This window comes from Cylas formicarius, unplaced genomic scaffold (genome assembly GCF_029955315.1).
Source record: "Cylas formicarius isolate icCylForm1 unplaced genomic scaffold, icCylForm1.1 PGA_scaffold_6__28_contigs__length_40554024, whole genome shotgun sequence".
Classification (NCBI taxonomy): domain Eukaryota; kingdom Metazoa; phylum Arthropoda; class Insecta; order Coleoptera; family Brentidae; genus Cylas; species Cylas formicarius.
The window spans coordinates 11099524-11115399 of record NW_026844347.1 but is presented as its reverse complement, the minus strand read 5'-3'; the positions used below and the strand labels follow the sequence as shown (position 1 = coordinate 11115399).

At 32.0% G+C, this 15876-nt stretch overlaps 1 protein-coding gene across 1 annotated transcript in view; it reads right to left on the bottom strand.

Moving 5' to 3' along the window:
- Positions 1 to 3: 3 nt before the first annotated feature.
- Positions 4 to 15876, bottom strand: part of LOC132702970 (uncharacterized) — a 31890-nt gene continuing 16017 nt past the window's right edge. The window contains exons 13-22 of the mRNA XM_060671917.1: positions 14167 to 14335; positions 13146 to 13274; positions 11012 to 11270; positions 8281 to 8512; positions 5526 to 5674; positions 5191 to 5473; positions 3887 to 4066; positions 773 to 896; positions 577 to 712; positions 4 to 127 (exon numbers count right to left, since the gene is read on the bottom strand). Of these exons, the coding sequence (XP_060527900.1) occupies positions 4 to 127; positions 577 to 712; positions 773 to 896; positions 3887 to 4066; positions 5191 to 5473; positions 5526 to 5674; positions 8281 to 8512; positions 11012 to 11270; positions 13146 to 13274; positions 14167 to 14335 (1785 nt within the window). The remainder of the gene's footprint in view (positions 128 to 576; positions 713 to 772; positions 897 to 3886; positions 4067 to 5190; positions 5474 to 5525; positions 5675 to 8280; positions 8513 to 11011; positions 11271 to 13145; positions 13275 to 14166; positions 14336 to 15876) is intronic.

Sequence of the window (15876 nt, the reverse complement as noted above, 5' to 3'; positions counted from 1 at the left end):
TGTCTATTTTATACAATATGTGACAAATTTCTCATCACACGACCCGCATCCTTCTACGGCAACGTCCATGTAACATTCAGGTATGTTCGTGATGACTCGTATTGTTTCCCGGTAGGCTCTACTCTCGCTGAAACAAGAGAGAAAAATCAAAATAAGAGTTTCAAAATCAAAGTAAAAGCCAGTTCTAATGTTTTAATGGATATTGTTTTTGAACTCTATTGCTGGTTTCATAAATTTAAAGGGTGGGACATAAAGACGGGTCAACCGGTTATATCAATTAAATTTGCGTAATATACACCTATGGCCTTAAATCTTATTTTATTTAATGAAGCCCTTATTCAGCATTTTTTTTCAATTCTTGTTTACTTTTTTAATTAAACATTAAAAAATGATAATTAATTTTAGTTGACTATTGCAAATAATTCTTAAGTATAAAATTTAGTCCTACTTTCATTAGTTCCAAACTCACTAAAGACTACTGAAAATATCTCGTTATCACTTCTTGGCTCCGCTAAATCAAACTCGTGACTAAAATGGTGTTTATCAAACTTATTGCATGTTATACTATACATTTACCTGGGTGTAAAACACACGGTTATGTTTATGAAGCTGTGATTGGAACCGGTACTTCTATCTATTCTTCCCGAATCTGGGATCACTGCAATTGCCGATCCAGGACACGACTTAAACATATGGAACGTAACTTCACTACCTGAAAATATTTAAACAAAGGCCTCAATGACATAGGACAAGAAAAGAACTAAATTGGTACCTGTTAAATTAAAAATTGATAGCAAACCCTGTACTGTTGATCCGGTCAAAATATAACCAAATTTTATGCGGTCGGGTTTAACTGCTATATTCGGATAATGAAGATGCAGGAAGAGCGGAAACTCCTGCGAGGAAAACGTTGAAAAACATATGATTAATTTCAAACTTCCGTACAGTGCACTCACTCAACAATTATAATTTTAAACTTTATTCTCTTTACAACGAAGAGCAATTGTAAAAAATTTATCTTTTATCTGGAATTTTAAAAAATCTATTAGATTATATTTACATTATTATATTTATTGAATTAATTGCTTTTTGTATAAATAAGTTAATAATAATTAGTTAATAATAAGATGTCTTACTATATGTTACTCACATTACTTCCTACAAAACAAATCTATTGAATATATTTTTCCTAGACAGAAGCCTATATGGCGCACAATGAGCTAGATTCGCTTCAAAATATTGAAATATATTTTTTTTTAAAGCAATACGATGATGATGATAAGTGAATTAACAGTTAAGGCTTTTTAAATATTGGTAAAATGTCGTAGTTTTAAAAAGTCTTCTCTTTTTTGTTTTATCGTTTATTAAGCTACTTACTACTTAAGTTACATATAGTTGGCATGAGATTTGAAAAAATCCGAAAGCTAAAATATGATAGCATTTATTTGGAAATGAGTCAAATTTACAACATAAGATTTGTAAAATATTTGTTGCTCATCTGAAGTGTGTATTTAATTGTAAAATTTTATATGAAATTATGTTAGAGAGATTGATCATCTCTAAAAGTGGATCACAATGAATTCTTTTTGCTTTACATTCTTGAAGAATTTGTTCCGATTCACTTTTAAGTCTACTGAACACAATGGTTTCCTTTTTAAGGCTGGTTTATTTCTAGGACGTTTGGACACGTAGATAAGGAGGCAACCTTATACAAATTTAATAGAATTGTCGAAAAAAATTCATAAATAAAATAATATATAAAATATTTCATTCTAAATGACAAATTGGTTAAGTTCCGGTTTCTGAAGATACTTAGTTATTTTCTTTAATTCTCGCCCTTATGGAGTTATAGAACAATTTGTAGAGGAATATATAAGGATAAAAAAATAAGCAATTTTTAAAGTGAAATTCGTTTTAAATATTTAAAACTCCACTGAGGGATGATATAAAATAATATAAATAAATATAATCAAGACCTTTAATAGGAAGTAGGTTTATTCATTATATATAGGTTTACCTTATGCAGATTGTCATTTAGGATGTGCCCCTAGCAAAGTGTGAATAAAAGAGATTAAAGGTATACCTCGATCAAAAATATAGTGCTTTTACAACAGACCCCGTGATTAACTTTGCCTGCTGTTTAGTACCCCAAAACTGCAGCCCTTATAAAAACCCTGCCGAGCAGACCCTTACCCGTAACCACTGCAGGACCGCTAAGAATTTATCGACCAACACAACAAGCGGGATATAAGTATGTTTTCAAATCTTTTTCGACGAGCAATTCTTGAAACATGTACATAGTAACAATTTATTACGTTCTATTTCATTTCTACATAGTATCATTATTAATAAACAAAATATTAAATATAATAATAACAAAGTATCAGTCACTTAAAAAATCGTCACTATCGCTACTGTCGTCACCTAGTTCAATGATCAACTCCAATCGTTCTCGATAAATATTTTTATTACTCGTTTTCCACAGACCAGCTTTTGTACTGATATTTTAGCCACCTCTTACCATATCCATTTTCTTCAAAAACGTACGCAACGACTCTTTGGTACAATTAATGATTAAGTCTGACAGTACTTTTTTATGCAGTTCTTCTAGGATTAAAACACTATTCACAATATAAGCTTCATAGATTATACGTTTAATTAGAGCTGCGTGTTGCTCTTTAAAAACTCGCTTAGTACCAGCATCTTCTCTTACTATCCGCTTGACTATCCCATTTGCAACAATTTTTCTTACAGTTTACTTCGGACTTTGGTCAAGTCACTTGTTTTTATTGCTGCTCCTACTTCCCCTTTTGAATTTCTTATAAAATTGTAAACATTCAAAACAATTTCTTTAGCATCCGAAAACAAATAGATCTGTTTTTTTATTTGCTGAGGTAGTCTGTCTTCCAAATTGTCATTAGTTTCGACCACCATCCCCACTCATCTTCAAATTCTGCGTTGTTTTCCATGTCTTGTTCTAATAGGGGAACAACTGCTTCATTCCGCGGACTCCATATTTCAAAGTTTTAAAAAACAGGAACCTTCAGAAAATATTTAATTCTAAGATTCTAATAAATATTTATCTGTATTCTTATAACATACCTTTATCTACCGCGTATATAATCTATAGTCTTAAAAAAAGGCTGTTGTTTACAAATCGAAGAACTATGTAGAAGACTGTACTCACTGGAACGAGTACAGTCTTCTACAGTTAAATTTAAAACGGTCAATTTACGTTTCAAATAAAAAGTTTCTACAAATATTCGTTGCGGTCCATCTCGGGGATGCGTTTTACCACGGCCCTGCTAAGGTCTGCGGTTAAGGTAGTGTAAAATACTTAAAACGTCAAGGCAATAAATGCACTATATTTTTTGGTCGTACTATATAAGGAAATTTAGAATATTTACCTCAAGCTGTTGCTCTGTCTCAAGAAATACTATTTACAAATGTTCTGTATTTCCCCTGCCTCAGTTGGAGATAAGCTCTGAAGAAGCCAACAGGATGATTGGCGAAACAGAACTTTGTAAATAGTAGCCTTGTGGAAGTTTTATTGCAAAATTCTCAAGGCATAGCACTTAAAAAGTGGGTAAATTGTTTTTGGTAAAAAATTTTCGTAACGCATTAGCAACACCTAAATCTAACAAAATAAAAGCTTTGCATTGAAATGATTTAAACCTATCACTTAACAAGAAACTAACAGTTAAATTTTTCGTAGATGAACTTTGTAAAGCTCTTTACTTCTTTGACGTTTGCTACATCCCTACTGGTCACTCTCTTGGCCAAAAACTGATTAACGAAAAAGAAACACTTCGAAGCAAAGTTACAATATCAATAAGTATCAACAGGCAAAAACTCACATATTTAAAATATGCGTACTAAAACTTACATCTTTAAGTCTTTGGTTGTAATAAATGTTTAAGTAGGATCTCATCGTGAGGATTTTATCTCCACGATCGAACTTTTCCACTTGTAAATTTTCATCATTTTCATTGGAACGTGCAGGTCTGTATAATTCAATTGCCCATTTTAACAGTTGATCGTGTGAAACGGCGACAAACATGGAGATCTGAAATAAAATTAGTAATAATAGTAATACAATTACATGGATTCAAGGGTTATTACAATGAGTTGAGAAAGGAAAAAATAATATTAGAATATCTATACGGAAATCAACTTAAGACTTATCTTTTCTTTAATAATCTACAGAGTATTTATATAAAAATTTTTGGGCACGTATGGTTTACTGTATTCATTATTTTCGCGATTTGTTAATAGAAAGTGGGGAATCATTTAAATTTTACCAAACAGGGTGGAATGAAAACAAAATGGAAGAAGAGGTCGAACATAGAAATATTTGACTCATCAACCGATAAAGGCAAGTGTGTAACAAGGTGTCAACGTTTCAAGATTTTTGAGCTTTTTAAAGTTTTTTCCTACAATTTTGAAAATAATGGATAAAAGCCTGATACGCCTAGTAAGCCTTTAAAAAACAGACTATTTGGAGCTTTGCTAAGAATCTCTGTTGTTGTGACTGTATGAATATTTTTCGTAAACTGTGTAAACTTGTTTATTTGTAATAAAACCGTTATTTTTCAAACCCAATATTTATTTATTAGTTAAAAAAATGTAATACAAATAAATAAAAATATTAATTAAGAGAATAAGAGAACATTTTCTGTCCCTGCACAAATTTCCTTCTCCGATTTAAAAATGTTGTATTAAAATTGATACACTTTTGGAGATGAGATTCGATTTTTTGATACAGTTTATGAAAAATATTCAAATGACCGAAAAGACGCTTTGACAGACTGTCTCAAAAAAACTAATGAAAACTAAACACAACTAACCAAAATGTTAGTAAATCAAAGGGCGGGCGGTGTAGTAATAAATCACCCTGCACATTCGTTTTTTGGGAAAAAGAAATTTTCCAAACAGTGGAGAGAAAGACTTTCATTTTTTCTTTTTAAATTAGTTTAAAAGAAGAACTTATTTTTAATGATTCGAGTTTGAATTTCGTTATAAATATCGTTACATTTTGAAAATTAGTTTTAATCTATCCCATAAATTAAGTTTTAAAGTTAATAACTATTAGTATTTTTAAAAAACTCATAACTTTGATAAAATGACTTCTGCACAGCGCCATTTTCAAAGCAAATATCAGCCTATCACAAAATTTTATTTGTCACTTACAATTTCCCAACCACTGGGTGCTAATTTTAACCTTGTGTTTCCGTACGCTAAGTAATAAGGCTCGTCAGTTTTTAAGTGAACTTCGACACCACAATTATTGTCGTTCCTAATTCGGCATTGGATATCATGTTTCAACTTATTATGGAGCAGTATATCGTTGGCAAAAATGTGCAATTGTTTATCTTCTTCTTTAATTTCAACATCAAGATATGGAATCTCCAATTTTACTGTTACCGCAATAATGATCGGTTCCGGTTTACGATAATAGTAATTCAGTTTTTGCCTAAAACTTAGTCTTAATATTCCTAAGCATGATTATTTTGACCAACACATACCTACTATCTCCGTCGAGTAAGATTCTTCCCAAAAGAAAACAAGTTAACATTTTTTTGTAGTTGAACCATTCCAGTTTTGACGGTTTAAATAACACCGTAACGTTCAGCTTGTTGGAGCAGTTTGAAAAATACGATTCACTTGGAATGACCTAAGAAAATATTACGAAAATTTTCTGCTTTCATTTTTCGATTGTATAGATATGACCTATTTCAGGATTGCACTAAATGTGTTAGAGGAACATATCTGAATAACCAGTGACGGCGGAGATTTTTGGCATATGTTACTGATTCAGATTAAATAGACGCGATACCATATCATACACTATTTCTCAAAACTCTTTTAATATGTGTTTATAGATATTGTTTGTGCGACTTTCATTTGTTTTTAGAATTATTTGAAAAACTTCTTTCGTACTTAGCTTATCTGTAATCTAATTTTTTTAGGAGACTTTAATGTGAATTTCCTCGTAAATTCAGCTAATTTGTAAGAGTTAAGCTGAGTTCTGGAGTCGTGCCGTCTGGCCGTTTCGGTTGGTGAACCAACCGGGGTGACACCAACATCAAGTACATACCTCGATAACATATTCACGAACTTGACAGACATAGATTACAACATTGAAGTTCTAGATTCTTGCATTTTTGACCATTAAGCACAAATATTAAGAATAAAAAATAATTCTTCTTTTAGCTCTTCAATTTTCACTAGGAGGTTTACCGTTAGAAACGTTAACAAGTTTAAACATTACCTTCTGAAAACGAATTCGTGTTTGGTATATTCAAATTATGATGTTAATTACCTATAGCAAATTTTATGCACTACTTTTATCAACTTTATTATCATTCACTTCAAAAAAAGATTCCGCTTGCATTAATATTTACAGATATTTAAAAAGGGAATACAAGCAAGATAACAACAAAAACTAGCATTCAATAATTTTATTTTTAACTCAAATTATGAAAGCAAGATAGATATCTATAATATGAACAGCCAATTAATTGATCTGTCATATTTCAATATTGCCAATTTTTGGCAAGATTTTTGAAATTATACTGAAAGAGTTGCTGTTAAACTACTTGCTAAAAATTTCATTTTTTGCTCATGAACAGTGAGGTTTTTACTCAGAATGTCGACTATAAAAGAGGTGCGTGCGATTGTGCCATGTATCTTGGTTTGGGGAAAATTACTTGCTTTTGAATCCAAAATAAAATCTTTTAGTTTCTTCAAATATTAATATTACGAGATTCACGTAAATCAATTCCATCGGCACTGTTTATACTGCGAAAGCTTAAGCAATCTCTTAATACTAAAGTTATTAGAAGAGTGTATTTCGGTTTATTTCACTCTAAAATGCAATGTGGGTCACCATATGGGATGGATTTCCCGATACCGTCTTAATAAATCGATTAAAAATTCTTTAAACCTGAACTTGTGCAATAAATTACCATGTAATAAAAACACCTTCGTAACAATTCTTTTAAGAGAGCTGTCAAGCATCTACTGGCAATAAACTGTTTATACATTACTGATGAGTACCTACTTTTCAAATGTGTAACCTATGTAACCTGTCTACTTTTGCAAATTTGTTTCGTAATAAGTTTATTCATATATATGTATTTGTTTATTTTATTTTGACTTGCTACACATACATTTTGTATATCATGGTTAAATAAATAAACCTAAACCTTAACGACTATGATTTCTGATGAAACTTTAAAATAGAAAAGCTTTTTTGTTCTACTTTGTAATCTAAATTTACACACTTGATTAAAATGTGTGAGTAGAGAATAATATTCGTTTCCAGAAAAAATATTCGACTGTTCTCCCGTAGGGATGCTACAGGATGAAACTAAAAAGTAATGCATATTTTTTTGTCTTAACCGAAATTTTTATGGATAAAATTATGTGAGTAGCGGAAAATTTCAATTTTCAACCAAAATACTTGCTTGTACTTCCTTCCGTATCACTAAAAGAGCGGAGGCAAAACATATTTTCAATTTTTTAATTTCACCATATAGCAACTCTTGTACGGGAGTACAAAAGTTATACTCTGCGCACACATTTTCAGAAAGGGATAAATTTCGGGGACAATTTTCTATTTTAACATTTCATACTTGTAAAAGGGAAAGAGAAATAGTGTAAAACATGGTGTCTTGGTTTGTATTGCCACCTGTTGATTCAACATTCACCTATTTTTGTCAATAAAATGACATTGACCCTTAGTTTCCGACATCAACCTGACGATAGCGGCACTAGCTACCAAAAGCTAGTCGATTAGCTTAGAAGAAAGCATTAAAGGAACATTCTACATTACTTGACAAGCACAATTTCAACAAAAAAAAAATCTTTTTTTGCCAAGACAACCTCAGCGATTGCCATAACGAAAATCCACGAATTACGGTTTGAGCTGTTTGACTAGATCTAGCAACAAGCGACATCTTTTTGTGACCTCATCTAAAAACTGCGCTCGGATTACAAAAACTTATTTTGAGAAGAAGGACGCTGTGTACTATTTGGATCGAGTTTCAAAAAGACTATGTAGAAAAACGTAAAAAAAGGAAAAAATGTCTTGTATGTTAGGTCAGAAACTTTTCAAGTGCCCCTTGTATACAGGATGGAATATTGTCTAGAGTACTAATCTTGTCTAGAGTACTAATGTCAGCGAAAGTCACTTATATTCAGATAACTTAAATCGGTTCGCTCCCACCTAACACGTTTAGTGCTATCCTGAGCACCCTTTTGCTTTTATAAACCTACTTGTATAAATTGAGAGCAGTCGGTTCCGAAATAACGTTCTGTGAAATCAAGGAGAATACTGTCCTTATCCCCTAACCAATTGCAAACGACGTTAAACGGTTTTGAAGGTGCTTCGTCATTCTCGGAATTATAGAGAAAAGTGTGCCATATGACTCTTAGTGGTATGGACGAAATATTCAAAATATCAATTTTCCTTTTAACATCTTCGGCATTATATAATAAAGACCCTAACCTTCAAATATAATTTTATGCTTTAAATTTTGACTGAGCAGACAAGAATGCAGAGTGGATCTCGAAAACTATTCCGCCAAAAATATTTATAGAGTTGTCACGGTCATCTTAAATGTACCAAAACAATAATAATAATAATAATAATAATAATAATCAATATGCAAGTGCAAGAGTAGGTAGAATAATATGACGAGATTAAATGCAAAGGATGAGAGTGAAATTGCCAGCCCAACTACATTGAATGCATCAACGAGTTCTTCGATTAACAATTAATATGTGAGAAGCGCCAGGAAATCAAAATATGCAATCTACAAAGGATTTTTTAAAATTTCACCAAAACTTCTGCGACAAGTATCAGTTACAATTAAACAACAAGGAAAGCGAATCAGCAAACTTTTCCTTGTAAAAACGTTAAAAATTAGTCAAAAGCGTTATGGTAATGTTCTGAAGAAAACCAGGCCTTCTGGCATGGCTACAATAAATTCTTTACTTTAATCGGAATCATGCTGATACGTGTACAGCGTGATCCATCAAGCAAACATACCTCTATTTACGAAAAGCCGAAAAAGTAAGGGCGCACAAAGAAGCAAGAAGAGATAAACCTACTGCAATAAAAGCAATCTGATTTGAGATTGTTGAGAACACTATAAACTCCTATGTTAACCCGCAGTGGATAAGGTATATTTTCTGAGGCAACTTTGCATCTACAATTTTTTTGTACATGCTACTAATGAAACGAATATGTTCATGTGTCACGAAAGTGTAGCCTCAAGAGGCAGTCAGGAAATAGGATCTTGTGTTTTTACGTTTCCATTACGAGCTATATATCGACGATCTTTCGCAATGCCCTGTTTCTATACTTTTATCTCAATTTTATTCACTGTGGATCTTGTAATTTGGTCTTTCTGGATACTTTGCGTTAAACAAATGACAAACTTCTTCCGAGTTCCCGTTTTGTCTCCATATCCAATAAAAATTAAAATTTCAAATCTCTAGGTCTGTTTACTGCAAAAAAAAGATGTTTGCGAGCATTTTTCTTGAAATCTAATACAACGGCAGGTGTAGTGACTATAATATAAAGAAAATAAATTTTATTTGTAATTATGTTGCAAAACGCCCCCTAGTTGCGTTACCATCAATCGAGAAATAACCTTTATAACAATTTCAAGTTTGACCAAATGCGTTAAGCCATTCTGAAGTTATTAATAATTATTTTCTAAAATTAACATCCCCACTACTTTCCATAAGTTATGGGCATGAATATATTGAAAGAAGTAAAACCCTCAGAATTCCTCAGGCATTGCGGCTCTGTTATTAGAATCGGGAAAACTTTCTACAGCATTCAAAAACTTAAGATAGTGGCCGTACTAAATCTCGTCAAAAAACCACATGGAGCTAACCTCAGTCTACGACATGGTTTGGAGTGTGGCAATGATGTCGAAGTCCTGAAAACAACCGCAATAGCTCTCATATTATGTGGCGGAATACTGCTGACCTGCCCGGATAAACAGCAACCACCCTTACTTTATTGAAACTCGCCTTAATAGTGAACAACCCTGACAACCCTTAACCGGTTCAGGACCAATCCTGGAAGAACGCACTAGTCGACCCAAAAGTGGGAAATGACTAACGACCCTAACTGTTCTTAAAGCCTAGTTGATATTTTTCTTCTCACCAATGTATGCTTTAGCGCACTTGCATGAAATGCTGTCCTGATGGCTCAATCGGAATTTTGTCTTCAGCGGATCGAAGATGTTGAGAGATTTTTGGACAAGTGCTAAATCTGGTTTCCAAGTTGTGTTTCCTAAGATCTTCCGACATGTGGTCAGTGATGTTTAGAATGTAAGGAAGGATAACAGTGGCAAGCGTGGGGTTGCTGATCTAGTTTTGTATTTTATATATACCTCGGCCATTTGATTGTGCGTTTTGTCTTTTTGTCTTTTTTTCATTTGATGATTTGTGTTTAAGCAGTGCTCTGTGTATGCCATTCGACATACAATTGACATTAAAACATAAAGTAAAAACCATTTAAGAAAACAAATAGAATTTACCCCAGCTTCACAAAGTTCCTTTCAGCTAGGTGATTTAGAAATCTTATATCCTCTCACCTTTTACAAGATGAAACTGTCTGAAACATTTTTCTACAGACATCTTAAATATCTTCTCGCATTTAAATGTTCCAAATAAGTGTGCAGATCCTTAATTTTCTGTTCAACTGATTAATTTTTAAGGTGCGGTACTTTCCAGGGTCAGAACATTAATCTTTAAAAAAAAAATTCTGATCAATTTCTTATATTTATAATTTTTTTTACAGCAACTCACGGCGAGAAATAGTCTCCGAGATACGGTACCCAGCTTTCTTATCTGATCACCCTGAACAGTTTGAATTGGAAATAATCCGGTAAAACGCCCATTTTCAATCGATGTCGTTTTTTTCTAAGAGGTACTTCTAATTCAAACGAGTCATACTAATACTGATATTAGTTACGGTTACCTTTACCTCAAAGTGGGATAATATGTCGTATACGTTTGGAACATGGGTAAGTATAGCGGACATCCTACTACCTCGACTATTACAGAAAATTCAAAGTAGATAACGTTATCGATGTCGACTACAATGTCCTCTACGTAGGTTCCGAAGGTATTTGAGTAAATCAATACATTAATTGGAATGAATTCGAATGCACCCAAGCTACCACCATCGGTTTCCACATATATAAGGATTCCGTATTCTGATAACATTGGTTCCAAAATATCTTCTGCGTATAAAATACAAATATTTTTAAATTCCTAAACTGTAGTGAAAAAGTAGTTATTTAGTTCACTTTTTTGTTTTTTTGGAAATCGAAACTAGAACACATTTATTTAATAGGGATTTTTAAAAATTTTTATATCCTTTATTACTTTCGCAAAATCTAGAAAATCGACATTTTCGAATGTATGCTGTTGGTAAATGAAAAGAAATGATCAGTTCGAGTTTTATCTTTGTTTTTCGAATATCGCTATGAACCAAGATAAATGTACGAAACTAACCAGGACTATCGACTTGAAATTATAAAGACGGATTGTGTTTGGTTTTGACGGAAGTTATATCAACTGGCGGCTCAGCGGTCAGAAAGAATTTTTTGAAGTTCAAAAATCGCATTTGCAAGGGTTTGAATTTGCAAGAAACAAATTATTTCTCGAATAGCGTTTGCGCTTTTAAAAAAAATGTTGAACAAGAGGATGTACGAGATTTTTCTAAAATGTGTCGGGTGTACCGGTTATTCACAAAAAAGTAACAACAATCAGCCATAACTGAAACACTGTCTTTTAATTGTCAGCTCTTTTCACCACTTGTTAATATTAACAATTAAAATTTCTTTCTTTTCTTAAAAACTGTTTTCCCGATAGGAAAATTTTTGGGACCAAGGAAACGGAAGCTCGACGGCCTGTTTTGGATTTTTTTGGATTATATACAGGGTTTTTCGGTTATGGGCAAAAATATAAAAAAAAATCGTTAAAATTGAGTTTTTTAGGGGAATATTATAAGTCGTAAATAAAAAAAACATAGTGCGTTACCAGAAGAAGTATAGTTGGAAATTGCTGTTACTGGTACAAATTTTATTATTTAACCTAATTTGACATGACTAAAGGTAGGTTGAATGCCTATATATGTATTTAATTTCGAAGATTTTCGATCGATTTTCGTTAAAAAAGGATTAACTGATTAATTCGATTTAATTGTTACATCAATTCCAACAACAATAGGTCATTTATTTATCAATTTCAAAATATTTTATTTTATTATTTTGAAATTAGTCTGAAGTAATACCTAGATTTTTTGACAGCCAAGGAACCCGAGTTTCATCACATTCTTAAAAACTGGGATCAACATTCTTAGAGAAAAAGGATCGTCAACCCGTGATGGCTTGGTTTTTCGAGTAAAAAAAAGCTAAATGTTTGTATGAAAAAGAAAATGTGTGCTGTGGAAATGGAGAAGATGTCGAACCTTGTTGTCTTTTCAAAGAAAGCAGAAGCCAACTTACGATCATGGAAAATGGCAAGAAATGGAAAATATGTTTCTATTTAGTACATCTAAATTAATTTTGTCAGATGAGGATAACATATTTGTAGAATTTTATATGATGAAATTAACCAAAACTAACCAAATCCACCAAATACATAGAATCATATATAGCACATTCTGTGTACTGAATAACGCAAAGACTAACTAAATTTTATATGCTCACTCACTCGAGTTGATCAAGCAGTGGCGAGAAAGACGTCACTAACTAGTCGGCACTTCCTAGAGTCCTCAAAATGGTCATAGCCAGATATAAAATTTTAAATAATGAAAAGACGAAATGGAGGGATTAGGTAACAACCTAAAAAGTTTTTTTCATATACAATACCATGTTTACCAGTTATAATTGTAGTACAAAACAGAGACAGTAATTACAAGAATAATTTGTTCAAACTCTAGGATAAACAGTTTTAAAATACACTATACAAAATACAGAAAAATATAAAAAAATATTCAAAATCGCTTTACATGTTTACGTCAAAAAAAGTAAAGTAACGAATTTCTAGATTTAGATAAGTTTATTCAGATCTAAAATAATCTATGATTTTTACTTATTATTTCTACTTACCCAATTTTTGGAATATTTTATTAGCCATATCGAAAGCAATTTTTTCCTTTGCAGAAAAATTGGTGGATTTGATTGTGTATCCCGCAACCTTTGGGGTAATATTCTCAATACAGAATGTCATTTTGTGGGCTAAAAGTGAACTAGATCAGACTCTGAATTTTTCAATACACTAAAATATTGTTTTTGCGTAAATGGGGCATGTGTGTCCAAGAAAAGGACAAAATGGCGCGTGTTAAGAAAATTTTCTTATTTTAATCTCCGTAACTAATCGGGACTTTTTAAGGGTCGGTTTATTTGGTTAGTTTTGGTAGGGTTAAATCTATAATTAATTTAACCCGACCCTGTGTAACACAAGATATTTATTTTATTATCAATTTATTGGGAACTGGCACCAATTTTTTTATTTAACAATTATTAATTTACATTTATGTGTCCAAATACCAGCGCGTAAGGTTATAATCAATATTGCAGTAAATATAAAAAAATGTAATATTAATCCGTCAACACGGTAGCTGACTTGGGTATTAATATGTAATTTAGCTTAGTGAGGATTAACGAGATCATCCTGCTAACTAATGAACTAAAGGTAAATTGGCACAATGTTGCTTCCAATTTATCTTGATAACATTGATAACAGTCTGATGCGGTTTACATTTTTTGCGCTGTTACAGGCACACATTATTCTGGGTCCGATATTTGTAGATTTAAATTTAACTGGAGATATCAACACTAATAATATGGCATGAAGATGGCACTCCACAACACAATGTCATGGAGGTAAAAAATTTCCAAATATGGAATGTCTGGATGGTAGAATAAGGAATGGAGGAACTGTTGATTAACCAGCCAACAGCCCGGACTTGTCATTACTGGATTTCTTCTGCATCACTAGGCAAACAATTACAATGGTAATCCGGAATCCAGAACTAATTAACCTAACCTAATTAGTTCATCCTTATTTTGGACACAATGCGTTTTTTAATTCTCTGCTCAATACAATTATTTCGCGTGACACACTTACGTTTTTTTATAGGCACATCGTATATTCGAACGACGTTTTCTTTTAGACATTCGAATTTCAAATCTTTCAAATGTGTGTCAATTTTGTCGGCCGACTGCGAATGTATGCGTACATTTCCATCCTCATTAAGTAATTCTTGAATATTAATTGGAGTTTCCTCGCAATATATCTAGGATATTATTGATATACGGAGTGTTTTTTTTATTGAAATGTGTCTGAGGGGTGATTTTTATTTTCATGTTAAGAAGAGAAGTTCATATGAACGTATGTCCCAAACGTCTTAATATTTCTTAACAGTTGATAGTTTAGGATATCTTAATAAAATTTGGAGTGCAGACCCTAGGCATTAAGAGGCAGTTTTTGATTTGCGACATTAATTTCCACTAATGTATCGTGAAAATATTTAGTCTGCTGCGCAGTAAACAAGAATTTCAAAATACACGTTGTTCTATTCCCCAGTTTAAAAGACTTACCTATAAAGTGTAACTTTAAGAAGTCAGCTTCATTATTTACTGTCCCGAGTCACTCTCACGAGTTAAGACGTTTAGAACATACACCACATACAATTAGAAAACACTCTGTATTTGGTGGGTTTTGGTGACTAACTGATTAGACGTTTTCAAAAAACGACATGTGAAAAAGTAGTGAAAATTTGATCATTTTAATAAGACGTCCTCTAGCAAACAAAAGTGTTGCCAGATCCTTGCTATATTTCAAATAATTTGCCAGTTGCTATATTAGATAAGCATAATATCATATATGAATCACATTGTGCAGAGCAGAGCTTCAAAATATAAAATACATATCGATATCCAGAGGGTTTTTCTTACTAGAAATTAAATTTTTAATGTTGGGAGATAAAAATAGAAAATTCCGAGCATAAAAGAAAAAAAAAGTAAAACGGAAAATAAATATCAATTTTAAGGTGCTTGTTAGAAGTAAATGGCGTTCAAAATGAAAAGAAAAAACGATCTAATTCTAGGTCAAAGTTATGCAGGATTTTCTTTAAGGAAGAATCCCCAATATACAAATTCTAAATCATTTGTGAATTATGAAGCAATAAAAAGTAGAAAAAAAAGGTTATACCTTTTTTTTCAAATATCACATAATTCAAAAAGGACAGACGCTAATTTATTGAAATATAAAATATACGGATCGTATTAGTTAAATTTATTTGCTATATCCTCATTTTTTTCATTATTAATTTTATAAGTTGGTAAGATGTTAAAATTGAATATGAAATGAAATATTATCAACCCAAAAAACTCTAATTTGTGCTCACAAATCGGATTCGGCGAATAATCCTGTACGTACCTACTAACGGCGAAATTGTTTGCAAATACATGAGGGAAAACATAACATAAATTTAACATTTAGGTAGGTGGGAATGTACCTATTTACGCTATTACTAATATAATAAAAGTATAACTAAAAATTGAAAACAAATTCTTTATTTATTACTGCATATTAAACTTAAATGATTTTGGAAGAGCGTAAATTATTATTTTTATAGCAAACCCATTTTTCTATATTGCACTGTTTACTACTAACTTTGGAGCTACATTTTTTAAAGCCTCCGAATCCTGACTGATATGCCTCCATGAGAGCAATTAGTCCATCAGGAACCTGATCTTCGAAACCTGTTGAGAATTCTTAAATATCATTTATAGAAAATACATTTTTAAGAATTACTTTAGAGGCACCTACTTT